Here is a 13,342-nt window from a genome sequence, read left to right on the forward strand (position 1 = left end):
TAAATAGGCCTACTTGTGTTTGTATTTTATTTAGTTAGTACTTGGTAGACCTACTACTTCTAATAAATATATGAATAAAAAATATATGAATATAATCATTCCAGTTATATTCAAGATAATCCTTTAGACGGGGAAGTAAAAACAATATTTATATTTTCTTTAAATGGTACTTTGGCACATTTTAGGGAGGTGATTTAAATTTAAAAAAGCTCATTAAAGTATACAAACATTACTTTGCTTGATTAAAAACGTTAATACAGTATATATTATATACTATTTCGGCTAATTTAAATAAATATATAAACCTATGCCAACTGAGTATATAGACAACATTTACTCAATCTGCTAACTCCCGAGCAGTAGATACCATGGACAGAAAAAAACCCTGAAAATATTGTTCTCTCGCTTGTGCTTGGTGCTCTCCGCTCAGGCATTTCCACATCCGATAAGTCCTCCCGCGTTCACGAGAAAGCAAAAATGGTGCCGTCCCCAGGGGAGCCTGCGCCACTGAGCAGCTTTCCATAGGAAAGAATGGGGCGCCATTTTTGATACACTGTCCGTTCTTTTTTCTATGTCCATGCTTGATTCTGACCCAAGGGCGACTATGGGATGCCTCTGTGAAACAAATTAATCATTGCAGCGTTTATTATAGTGCGCCGCCTTTTGATCCTTTTGCCAATTGCACACCACATTTTTCTGTGCCTGGTACACCAGTGACACTATGACATCTTTTTTTACCCTTCCCGGTGCTTGTCACATATTAATATTCAGGTTCTGATGAAAACAGATTTACTGCTGTGTAGTGCAGCTGTTATTTTTTCATGTTGTGTATTGTGTTTGGCTTTCTGGCAGACTTTGATACCCTCCTTGGAAGTGAGGTGGGAGGAGTGGAGTTTGGAAAGCTTCCATTTGGAGCATATGAGGAACCAATCAGGTAATAATCAAAAGCATTACACTACAAACAAAACTGGTGTTTCAATTATACACTGTGTGCAGTAGCTGTGAACTTTATTACATATAAGAATTGACATTTAATGTATTATAACAGTGAGAACCTAGCTGGGTTTTATGCATTTCGCTTGTGCTATATTTACATAAAAATAATACAAGCAGTTGATCTAAAAACAAACCATATAAATTGTTAGAGTGGGCCTCATGCAGCAACATTCACTTAAATTTTATATTTTGTCTTAAGTTTTTGTTTTAAAAAAAGGTTCCAGATCCAGCAAACATACTTAACCATCCAAATCTGTTCTCCCCCAGGTGTGCTGAATGATGACTCCCACTTGATCATTGTTTATTTGTATATGGTAACACCTCCCCCAATCACTGTATAATAACTGCAGAGATGTTACAAAAGAGGATGTAAAAAGTAGTACTGATTTCAGTACTGGTGTTACGGGAAACATCGAAAATATATCTTAATAAAACATAATAATATATTATACAGTATAAATATAATATATAATAGTCTTCATTATGATATTTAATTTAATATATGATCGTATAACGACAAACATTTTTTTCTTTTCTTGGTAAATGTGCTCTCCCCTTGTAAAGCAGAAGAGCAGAAATAAGAAAATATTGGTGAATCACAGGAATCAATGCTACTGGGTACAAACAAAGAAGAAAAATAAGAGGAAATGTGTTCTTCATGAGGCCCAATGAATCTCTTAATCTCTGTGCAAAAATAAAATCAATACTTTTGAATTTTATACATTATTTTGTCTCTGTTTTGACTTGCAGTGAGCTTCATCTTGCAGCAACTTGGCCTCACCTAACAGAAGGCATAGTTGTGGATAATGATGTATACAGGTAAGTGTGTCCCGGATTCTCGAGCTGCACGGTCTGTGCCTCTGCAATACCTTGCTTTGATAAGCCCCTTAAACATATACACTGCAAACCTGAAATGGTATAGACATAAACCAGATGGGGAAGTATGCGCCCCAGTCAGCTCTGTTTTGTGTTAAATGTTGCTAATTTTCGTTTAACCCATCCCATCTGTAAAATCTGCCTATGTGCATCGTATGAGCTGACCCAGGGGACATCAAGCCACTTCTACCATTTGATGCTGAATAACATCCCGAAGGAAATGTTTAAAACTAAAATGGAAAAAGACAAGAAAGAAGAGGGTGCATTCGGAGCCGACTGCAACAGAGAGTCAATCGGCCGTCCCTCCCATCCGTCATTCTTACAAACCTGCGTTCTTAGAACAAAAAGGACAAGATACGAACATACACAAGTATGGATTGGAATCTTTGGGTGCCTCACGATTAGATTCAATTAAATTCTGACTCTTGGTGTCACGATTCGATTCCTTCCCTGGAGGTTGGGAAATCCGAAGTGCGCCTAAACACTTGCCTTCAATGATGGGCGGCCTGGCAGTGACTGACTAGCTGGTAGCTTCCTGCAACAATGTACTACGGAAGCCGTGAGACAGAAAAATATTTTTTTTAAATCGATATTTGGAAGTTATAAATCGATAATGAATCTTAGAAGATAGAAATCGCGATTTTTGAACATGAATCATGAATCGGCTTGAATCAGCGGTGACAGGCTTTGTGATTTAACCATATATGTTCTCTCTCTTTGTGTGACTCGGCAGTGACCTTGACCCTCTTCAAGCTCCTCACTGGTCAGTCCGAGTCAGGACAGCTGAAAACCCTCAGTGTTTACTCGGTAAGATGTATTCCTTGGTGTCCAGCAGGGGCGTTTCTTGGGACAGAGAACATTGGGGGCTGAGCCCAGAACCTTATAGGGAAGTCTAGGAGATCCTACCTGGGGAGAAAAGCTCTATGCTTTCTTGAGCCTTATTGCGTCTTGTTTACAGCCAAATACTGTCAATATGTACTTCAAAATGTGTCAAAATATAATGATATTATATTGAAATATAATATCAATATAGATACAGGATGATGCACTTACAGATAACACAGGAATTAAAGCCAAAAAATAAATATTTTGACAGAAGCCAAGTCATATAACCCCCTCAATTTTTTAAAAATGTTAGAGGTAACATGATTTTCGTTTTTTCGTTTGCTTTTTTTTTAAAACACCAGACCATGTGAAAAAGTTGAGTGATGATGTCTACAGACTATATCAGGAGCCATATTTTGAAAAAAAAATGCACATTACAGAGTCTGTTTAATTTTTGTTTTTTTATTTTTTCTTCCACCCCTACTGTGTTGTGTTGCACCTCTGTCTCTGCTGCTCTTTTTTCTCCATCTGCTCATTCCTTCCATCCTTTGAATCAGCTGCCAGAAAAACAAAGACATGTATACTGAATGACAACAGAACATATTAAATTAAATATTTTAAAAACATTTATTTTTTAACTTGGACAATTTTCAGATAAATGTCATTGAGTGTTACTGTACCTTTCACTTTTCCAGACCGCTGCCGTTTCCCTCCATGGCTCAGGTTTCTCTGTCACACATCTTCTGAAAAAACTAAACAAACAACAACAACAACAACAACAACAGATAAACAAACTGATTTCAGGCACACACCATTTTCTGATGAGTCTAACTCACCATGCTGTAGTTTTCAACTCTCCATCTGATTCTCTCTTCACTGTTTCCCTCCATCACTTGCTGCTCTCCATTGACTTGCTAGTTTCCCTCTTTCACTTGCTTGTTTCTTTCTTTCACTTGCTTGTTTCTTTCTTTCACTAGCTTGTTTCCTTCTTTCACTTGCTTGTTTCCTTCTTTCACTTGCTTGTTTCTTTCTTTCACTTGCTAGTTTCCCTCTTTCACTTGCTTGTTTCTTTCTTTCACTAGCTTGTTTCTTTCTTTCACCTGCTTGTTTCCTTCTTTCACTTGCTTGTTTCTTTCTTTCACTTGCTTGTTTCCCTCTTTCACTTGCTTGTTTCCTTCTTTCACTTGCTTGTTTCCTTCTTTCACTTGCTTGTTTCTTTCTTTCACTTGCTAGTTTCCCTCTTTCACTTGCTTGTTTCTTTCTTTCACTTGCTTGTTTCCTTCTTTCACTAGCCTGTGAATGTTCTCATTTGTCCAGGTCATCGTTATCCTCAAAGCAATTTCAGTCAAAAACAACTGGACTGGTTGTTTGTCTAGGAAGACGTTTCACCTCTCATCCAAGAGGCTTCATCAGTTCATGTACGCATCTGACCAGGCTGGGACTGGTCCAACTAACTGGTGTGGAGATCCAGGTATTTAACCTCTCACAAGGCCGATGATGTCACTGACACCCTTTGTGCTCCAAGTGCCCACGCCCGTCGTTAGAGTGACAGCAGTTTGTGGGCAGTTGGTTTCGACTTCGTTAGTGCTCTATTGAGTCTGAACGACAGTCGTTGGGGTCACCCGGGCCATGTGTGAACAGTTGTCCTTTGAGGTTGGATTGTTGAATCTCCTGGGAAGGGATGAAAGGGCGGCATTGTAAATTGGAGATAAGTGGTGTCTCAGACCCCCTCCTCTGTTTAGCGATGGTTTCTCCACTTTTACATAGATGGCTTCTTTTACTCCTCTTTCAAACCATCTGTCCTCTCTGTCCAAGATTTGGACATTGCTGTCATCAAAGGAGTGGGCTTTCTCCTTGAGGTGTAAGTGGACAGCCGAGTCCAGGCCTGAGGAGTTAGCTCTCCTGTGTTGGGCCATGCGTTTATGCAGTGGTTGTTTTGTTTCTCCAATGTAAAGATCTTTGCATTCCTCGTTGCATTGGACAGCATAAACCAGGTTGCTTTTGTGGTGGTGTGGTGTTCTGTCCTTCGGATGTACTAGTCTCTGTCTGAGTGTGTTACGGGGTTTGAAATACACAGGGATGCAGTGTTTGTTGAAAATCCTCCTGAGTTTCTCCGATACCCCAGCCACATATGGGATGACTATGTTGTTTCTCCTGTTATCTTTTTCTTTCTCAACCACTTTGGTTTTCTTTCTGGAGGCAGCTGCCGTTTTAACAAAGGTCCAGCTGGGGTAGCCACAAGTTGTGAGGGCGCCTCTCAGGTGCTTGCGTTCTTCCCCTTGAGCCTGTGAGCTAGTGGGTACGTTATCAGCTCTATGTTGCAGTGTTCTGATAACGCCAAGCTTGTGTTCCAAAGGGTGGTGAGAGTCGAAAAGTAGATATTGATCCGTGTGAGTGGGTTTTCTGTATACCCCTATGTGGAGGCTCCTGTCATTCTCCATATGGATGTCACAGTCCAAGAAGGGCAAGCTGTTGTCCTTAACTTCCTCTCTGGTGAACTTGATGTTTCTGTCCACTGAGTTGATATGTTCAGTAAAAGTTTGCACCTCTTTGGATTTGATCTTAACCCATGTGTCGTCCACATATCTGAACCAATGGCTTGGGGTTACTAGGTTACTTTTACAGACAGAAACACGGCTGTGCCATGGGTTCACCAGTATCCCCTATTGTGGCAAATCTGTACATGGAGGAGATAGAGGGCAAGGCGTTGAACTCCTTTAAAGGAGTAACCCCAAGCCATTGGTTCAGATATGTGGACGACACATGGGTTAAGATCAAATCCAAAGAGGTGCAAACTTTTACTGAACATATCAACTCAGTGGACAGAAACATCAAGTTCACCAGAGAGGAAGTTAAGGACAATAGCTTGCCCTTCTTGGACTGTGACATCCATATGGAGAATGACAGGAGCCTCCACATAGGGGTATACAGAAAACCCACTCACACGGATCAATAGCTACTTTTCGACTCTCACCACCCTTTGGAACACAAGCTTGGCGTTATCAGAACACTGCAACATAGAGCTGAGAACGTACCCACTAGCTCACAGGCTCAAGGGGAAGAACGCAAGCACCTGAGAGGCGCCCTCACAACTTGTGGCTACCCCAGCTGGACCTTTGTTAAAACGGCAGCTGCCTCCAGAAAGAAAACCAAAGTGGTTGAGAAAGAAAAAGATAACAGGAGAAACAACATAGTCATCCCATATGTGGCTGGGGTATCGGAGAAACTCAGGAGGATTTTCAACAAACACTGCATCCCTGTGTATTTCAAACCCGGTAACACACTCAGACAGAGACTAGTACATCCGAAGGACAGAACACCACACCACCACAAAAGCAACCTGGTTTATGCTGTCCAATGCAACGAGGAATGCAAAGATCTTTACATTGGAGAAACAAAACAACCACTGCATAAACGCATGGCCCAACACAGGAGAGCTAACTCCTCAGGCCTGGACTCGGCTGTCCACTTACACCTCAAGGAGAAAGCCCACTCCTTTGATGACAGCAATGTCCAAATCTTGGACAGAGAGGACAGATGGTTTGAAAGAGGAGTAAAAGAAGCCATCTATGTAAAAGTGGAGAAACCATCGCTAAACAGAGGAGGGGGTCTGAGACACCACTTATCTCCAATTTACAATGCCGCCCTTTCATCCCTTCCCAGGAGATTCAACAATCCAACCTCAAAGGACAACTGTTCACACATGGCCCGGGTGACCCCAACGACTGTCGTTCAGACTCAATAGAGCACTAACGAAGTCGAAACCAACTGCCCACAAACTGCTGTCACTCTAACGACGGGCGTGGGCCCTTGGAGCACAAAGGGTGTCAGTGACATCATCGGCCTTGTGAGAGGTTAAATACCTGGATCTCCACACCAGTTAGTTGGACCAGTCCCAGCCTGGTCAGATGCGTACATGAACTGATGAAGCCTCTTGGATGAGAGGTGAAACGTCTTCCTAGACAAACAACCAGTCCAGTTGTTTTTGACTGAAATTGCTTTGAGGATCCTTCTTTCACTAGCTTGTTTCCTTCTTTTACTTGCTTGTTTCTTTTTTCACCTGCTTGTTTCCTTCTTTCACTTGCTTGTTTATTTCTGTCACTTGCTTGTTTCTTTCTTTCCCCTGCTTGTTTCCTTCTTTTACTTGCTTGTTTCTTTCTTTCACCTGCTTGTTTCCTTCTTTCACTTGCTTGTTTCCTTCTTTCACTTGCTTGTTTTCTTCTTTCACTTGCTTGTTTCCTTCTTTCACCTGCTTGTTTCTTTCTTTCACTTGCTTGTTTCTTTCTTTCACTTGCTTGTTTCCCTCTTTCACTTGCTTGTTTCCTTCATTCCGGCATTAATTATTATTATTATTATTTATTCCAGCATTTATTATTATTATTATTATTTTTATTATTATTTATTCCATTTATTTAGTTTCCCAGTATTCCAGCATTTCAAATGTTTCAAACCAACTTGATTGAAATGCTCTTTTTTGCTTGCCAAACATGCTGGAAGGAAAGCAGTGATTTTTTATGCGCCTTGCTCCTGTGTCTGCGGCTCCCAAATCACTGAATCAGAATCAGAATCAGAAAACCTTTAATGTCCCGCAGATGGGGAAATTCTTTTGTCACAGCAGCAACAGAATATTACAAAATAAGGTAAAAAAATAAGCAATAAAGTTAAATTTTAAAAAGGGAAGAAATAGAAATAGACATATATACATATTCACATGATATAGTGCAGTTGTTCTTGTTTTTTTTGTTTGTTTTTGTAATAATATAATATGGAGTGAATAAATATGAGTAAATATTACCAAATAGTGCAAAAACAGAAGTGCCCATAGTACAGGCATATTGCACAGTGCAGGGTACAGGATGAGGTCAATAGTCTATTGGGAGCAGAGCTGATTGTAAAGTCTGACAGCAGCAGGAAGGAAGGACCTGCGATACCTCCCCTTCGCACACTTAGGGTGTATCAGTCTGTTGCTGAAGGAGCTGCCCAGTGCTGTGAGAGTGACCTGCAGGGGGTGGGACTCCTGCACCAGCAGGGATGACAGCTTGTCCAGCATCCTGCTCTCTCCCAGCACCTGCACTGGGTCCACAGGGCATCTCAGGATGGAGCCGGCCTTCTTGATAAGTTTATCAAGTCTCCTCCTGTCTGCGGCTGATATGCTGCTGCTCCAGCAGACTACTCCATAGAAAATGGCTGATGCCACCACAGAGTCATAGAAGGAGGTCAGGAGTGCCCCTTGCACTCCAAAGGACCTGAGCTTACTCAGAAAAACAGTCTGCTCTGACCTGTCTTATATGTTGCTGCAGTGTGGTCAGACCAGTTCAGTTTATTGTTCAGGTGAACTCCCAGGTACTTGTAAGATGTCACCATCTCAATGTCCGTTATCCGGATGTTCACCTGTGTGCAGGGTTGTTTGTGCCTGCGGAAATCCACCACCAGCTCTTTGGTCTTCCCGGCGTTGAGCTGGAGGTGGTTCCGCCGGCACCAGTCCACAAAGTCCTGAATAAGTTCTCTGTAGGCTCCGTCGTCACCGTCCCTGATGAGGCCGACGATAGCAGAGTCGTCAGATAACTTTTGTAGATGGCAGTGAGGGGATTGGTGGTTGAAGTCTGCGGTGTACAGAGTGCACAGGAAAGGAGCCAGGACCGTTCCCTGTGGGGCCCCCGTACTGCAGATTATTGTGTCTGACATGTAGTCCCGAGTCCTCACATACTGTGGCCGGTTAGTAAGGTAATCCAGGATCCAGGATGTGAGGTGTGTGTTCACCCCTGCCAGCTCCAGCTTGTCCCCCAGAAGTGCAGGCTGGATGGTGTTAAAGGCACTGGAGAAATCAAAGAACATAATCCTCAGTGTTTCCAGCCTTCTCCAGGTGAGACAGTGATCTGTCCAGGAGGAAGATGATGGCGTCATCCACTCCGATGCTGGGTTGATATGCGAACTGGAGAGGGTCCAAAAAGGGGCCCACCAGAGGGTGGAGATGGATGAGGACCAGCCGCTCCAGGGTCTTCATCAGGTGTGAAGTGAGAGCAACTGGTCTGTAGCTGTTGAAGTCTTTTGGGTGAGGGATCTTTGGTACAGTAACCACGCAGGAGGTTTTCCACAGCAGTGGCACTTTTCCCAGCTTCAGGCTCATGGTAAAGATGTGCTCTACAATCCTGCACAGCTGGTCTGCACAGGACTTGAGCAGCCTGGAGCTGATCCCATCTGATCAAACCTGTTGAAAAACAGGTTCATGTTGTTCACCCACGTCTGATCCCCCGCAGCCTGGGAGCCTGGTGTCCTCTGCCCTGAGATAGTTTTTAGGCTTTTCCAGACTCCACTAACGTTTCTCTGCTGCAGCTGGTTTTCCATCTTCCTCCTGTAGCTGTTCTTCCCCTCTCTGATCTTCTTCCTCAGCTCCCTCTGCACAGCCTTCAGCTCCTCCTTGTTTCCTGACCTAAAGGCCTTCTTTGTCAGGATTAATCCAGGGCTTGCTGTTTGAAAAACACCGTACAGTCCTGGTGTTATCAACACAAAAATTAATGTAGTCCGTTATGCAGTCTGTTAAGCTGTCAATGTCCTCCCCATAAGAAACACACAGTTCTTCCCACACAGTTGAGTCAAAGCAGTCCCTCAGAGCCTCCTCAGACTCCTTAGTCCATGCTTTAAATGTGCGGACTTCCACTGGTTGCCTGTTTACGAGGGGCTTGTACACAGGCAGAAGATGCACCAGGTTGTGGTCAGATCTTCCCAGGGGAGGGAGGGGGGATGAGTTGTTTGCCTCCTTGATGTTGACGTACAATAAGTCCAGCGTTTTATTGTCTCTGGTGTGGCAGGTGACATACTGTGTGAATGTGGGCAGAGTAGAGGACAGAGAGGCATGATTAAAGTCCCCAGAGATGAGGAAGAGGGCCTGTGGGTGCTGTGTCTGCAGTGAGCTTGAGACTGAATGAAGAACATCACAAGCTGCATCAGCGTTAGCAGAGGGGGGGTTGTACACAGCTAACACAATCACCTGTGTGAACTCCCTTGGGAGGTAGTACGGCCTCATGCTAACAGCTAAAAGTCCGATGTCCTTATTGCAGACTTGCTCTTTAACAGTGATGTGCCCAGAGTTTCACCAACTGTCATTAACAAAAACAGCCAGCCCTCCTCCTTTCCTCTTACCGCTCTCAGCCGTCCTGTCTGCCCGCCGTAACTGAAACCCGTCCAGCTTAGCGTCCGTGGTGGGGGGTCAGCTCCGTTAGCCACGTCTCAGTGAGCACTATGATGCTGCACTCGCGGTAGTCCCTCTGATGCCGGGTCAGGGCCGTTAGCTCGTCCATCTTGTTGGGAAGAGATCTTACATTCCCCATGATGACAGACGGGAGGACGGGTCTGTAGCGTGTCCTCCTGCGACGGTGAGAGGCTCCGGAACGGCACCAGCGTCTCCTCCTCAGCTCGCGGGGGACATGAGGCCGCTCGTGCGGCTGCACCGCAACGCTGCTGAGGGCCAACAGCTGATCCCTACTGTAAACAACAGGGCTGCGTACAGGCTCCTCGGACACAACGGAAAAAGTTGAAAAAATAAGTATTGAGACCAGAACGAAGTACGCTAGTCTGGTCTCCATACTGCCCAAGAGAGAGCTCAAAAGAGTGCTAAGAAAGAATAGTTAAAAAAAAGTGCAAAAGAAATATAAAAAGAGGAAAAAGCTCAAAAGTGAGCGAGAGCTGCTGTAACAGGCTTCCACTCACGCAGCGCCATCTAAAGTCCTGACCTCAGTGTTATTGCCTTCTTCACTGTTGTCTTCTTGGTCTCCTATCTTACTTTGATCTTCCTTCTCTGTACTGTCATCTGTAAACAGAATATAACATCAGATTCATTTTATCATAGCAGACGTTATCAAAAAGCAATCATATAAGGGAACTGGCCCTTGCAACAGGATTAGCATTTACTTGTCTTTTTCCTTCCTTGCTAAAGTGGCACTCACTGGGCTCAATTATATTGTATTAATTATGAAATACAAGAGATGGTAGTAAAGAGTTTAAATGTTGCAACAATATATGAGTAGCCTAATCAATAACAAAATTGACAAATATCTACATGAATAACTGTATACATGCAGGCAAAGTGAGATAGCGGTGCTCGGCAGCCCTTTGGAAGTCCTCGGGAGTTTTATTTTACCCACACAGCAACGTTAGAGGGACATAACAGTTACGTAGTTGTGTGCGGTAACTTATGTGAGAAAAATATCACTGAATTTATGTGTGGGAAAAGTCGCCAGCTGTACCGAGCCTTCAGGGATTTTCAGCCCGCCTAAGAGTGTCGATCACCAGGGAGGACTGTCCCGCAGCTCCGCTGGCACGCCCCCCTAACAATACACGTTTCACATTATTTTGAAGGAATAAACCTCAGCCTCAGCCGAGTCAGCCTCCTTGTTTTTGAAAAATCGCCCTATATCCATGATCTTTCGTAATGTTGCTTAAACGTCTCCCTAAACCGCCAACGTTTTAGATACCGGAAGAGCCTGCTGACGCGAGATTATCAGCCAATAAAACACGGATGCTTCACGCAACCCCTCTCTCTGATTAGCCAGTCAGTCTCGACGTCATCCTGTGTTGCATTCACTAAAAATGGAAAACTACAACTTCTATAGTGGCTCGTTATTGTACAGTTATCATTATTTCTTCTGAAGTTGAATTATCCGGGGCTAATGAAAAAATGTTCGGGGCTAAAGCCCTGGATGCCCAGGCCAGGCGACGCCACTGGTGTCCAGACACAATTTCTACAAAAATTACTTTAGAGTCAAGTGTTCTTTTATTGAATCCCGTGCAGTGATCTTATCCTATCTTGTTTGAACAATACAAGTGGATTCCCCCAACCCTAGCATGGGATGAGATGAAACAATTATCGTGACCAATATAATTTTGATTCACAATATTATTAAAATGATCAATGAAATATGCTTAAAATGGCATTAAAAACACACTGGAATCACTTTACAGTACATTTTGTCAAGGAAACTATTTTTATTGCATCACAGATGCAAGGACACAATTTTTTAATTGAAAAACAGTATTGCAGCAATCTTTAAGAAACTATTAAATGATCAAACTTCCATTTTTTTGTAGTGGTTGATAAGTATGTCCACAGTGATGTTAATTGTACATGCCTCTTGGAAATGTCCCATGTTTTACTTATTTATTACTTATTTCATTGCAATTGTCCCATCCTTACTCAACCTAATCAAAAAATGTCTAACTATCCCTTTTTGTAGTTGTCAACTGAGTTTTAGTTTGAGTGTGTCAAATTCTGAACTGTACTGCTTTCGAACAGTGAGGCCTTTATACAAAAAGCACCATGCTGAGCATGTCTCACCCAGACATTTCTCTGGTCACGGCTGAGATGGACGGGGTAACGCTGCTGCGTCTCAGTGTTAGCCTAGCAGTTAGCAGATCATTTCTCTGCTTATAGCTTAGTCTTGATAAAACACTGTGGTGAATTTCAGTTTATTTGCACATTTTTTTCAGTCTTACTTTGTTGAAACAGAGCAGCTTATATTGGTAGGGAGAGTAACAAATTTGCTGGATTTCCGAGTTTTCACTGCACCTCTCTCTCCGCTCTGCACCAGCTGTGTGTATGCAAAGAACTGTTCTCAGTGAATAACAGAGATCAGTGGAGAGAGAAACTAGTAAAGACTCTCACACTGCGCTGAAATGGAAACACTATGCTGAAACATCTTATGTTTAATTTTCCTTTCAGTTTAATTAAAGGCATTCACTTTAAAGGATTCTGTTATTCAACAGCATTGATAAAATTATATAACAAATATCCAAATCCCAAAATTAAAAACCACATCAACAGTGAAGGAAAGATATTTAATAATGCAACTTTTCACTTGTCAAAGACTAGAAAAGCATATCCCAGGATGAGTGATAAGTTTTTATTATTCTTTTGGCAAGTTCACTAGTTAGTTAGCCTGCTCTTAACTGATGCTTTCATACAAAAAACACTGGTTAAATAGTTGACATGGCAAGGTGCGCTCGCTAGCTGTGGTCAGATAAACAATAAATTCACCAACTCACCAAACTTATAGGTAGCAGACAAAATCTAGGCATAGATCTGTCTTATCCTCATTCTATGCGTCAATGTTGATAAAGGGGTTTTTCAATCTGATGTGTTGATCTCTGCATGTCCTCGTGTAAAATTGAGCTTATGTGCACGTCTATAGATATTTATATCTATGTGTGTAAAGGATATACCAATTTATTTGCTCAACATTGGTATTGGCCAATATTCGCCTCGTTAACCGCTATCGGCCTTTTGGCAAATATGATGGTTGATATAATGGTCTGATCTTCAATATTTCTTTGCTAAAAAGCATAATAACAGAAAGTTACTGCCTAATGAGATGCATATTCTCCTAAAAAGCATTGTGTGTTTGTGTGCATCTGTGAGAAGAACTTTCGCAAGACAAAAGATTAATTTAGTGGGTTTTTTTGGGCAATCTTATCTTCCCATGCAGGTGACTTTCTGACAGAGTTCTTTAAACTCTACTGTAGGAAGGAGTCTACAGAAGAGATTCTGGGAAGAGGATTGGCTGAAGAGGAAGGCAAAGGTCAGGTTACTGGCTGTACTGTTTGGACAGTAGAATGGATGGCATTGTTTCTTATTGTAATGTACCCATGCAAC

General features: G+C 42.5%; 1 protein-coding gene across 2 annotated transcripts in view; it reads left to right on the forward strand.

The window, feature by feature from the left end:
* rab3gap1 (RAB3 GTPase activating protein subunit 1) overlaps positions 1 to 13,342 on the forward strand; it is a 133,274-nt gene that overhangs the window by 25,489 nt on the left and 94,443 nt on the right. For both annotated transcript variants that reach the window (XM_083925041.1, XM_083925042.1), the window contains exons 9-12: positions 853 to 934; positions 1,747 to 1,815; positions 2,606 to 2,679; positions 13,176 to 13,268. In XM_083925041.1, the coding sequence (XP_083781167.1) occupies positions 853 to 934; positions 1,747 to 1,815; positions 2,606 to 2,679; positions 13,176 to 13,268 (318 nt within the window). The remainder of the gene's footprint in view (positions 1 to 852; positions 935 to 1,746; positions 1,816 to 2,605; positions 2,680 to 13,175; positions 13,269 to 13,342) is intronic.

Source organism: Echiichthys vipera, assembly GCF_963691815.1.
Source record: "Echiichthys vipera genome assembly, chromosome: 2".
In the NCBI taxonomy this organism is placed as follows: domain Eukaryota; kingdom Metazoa; phylum Chordata; class Actinopteri; order Perciformes; family Trachinidae; genus Echiichthys; species Echiichthys vipera.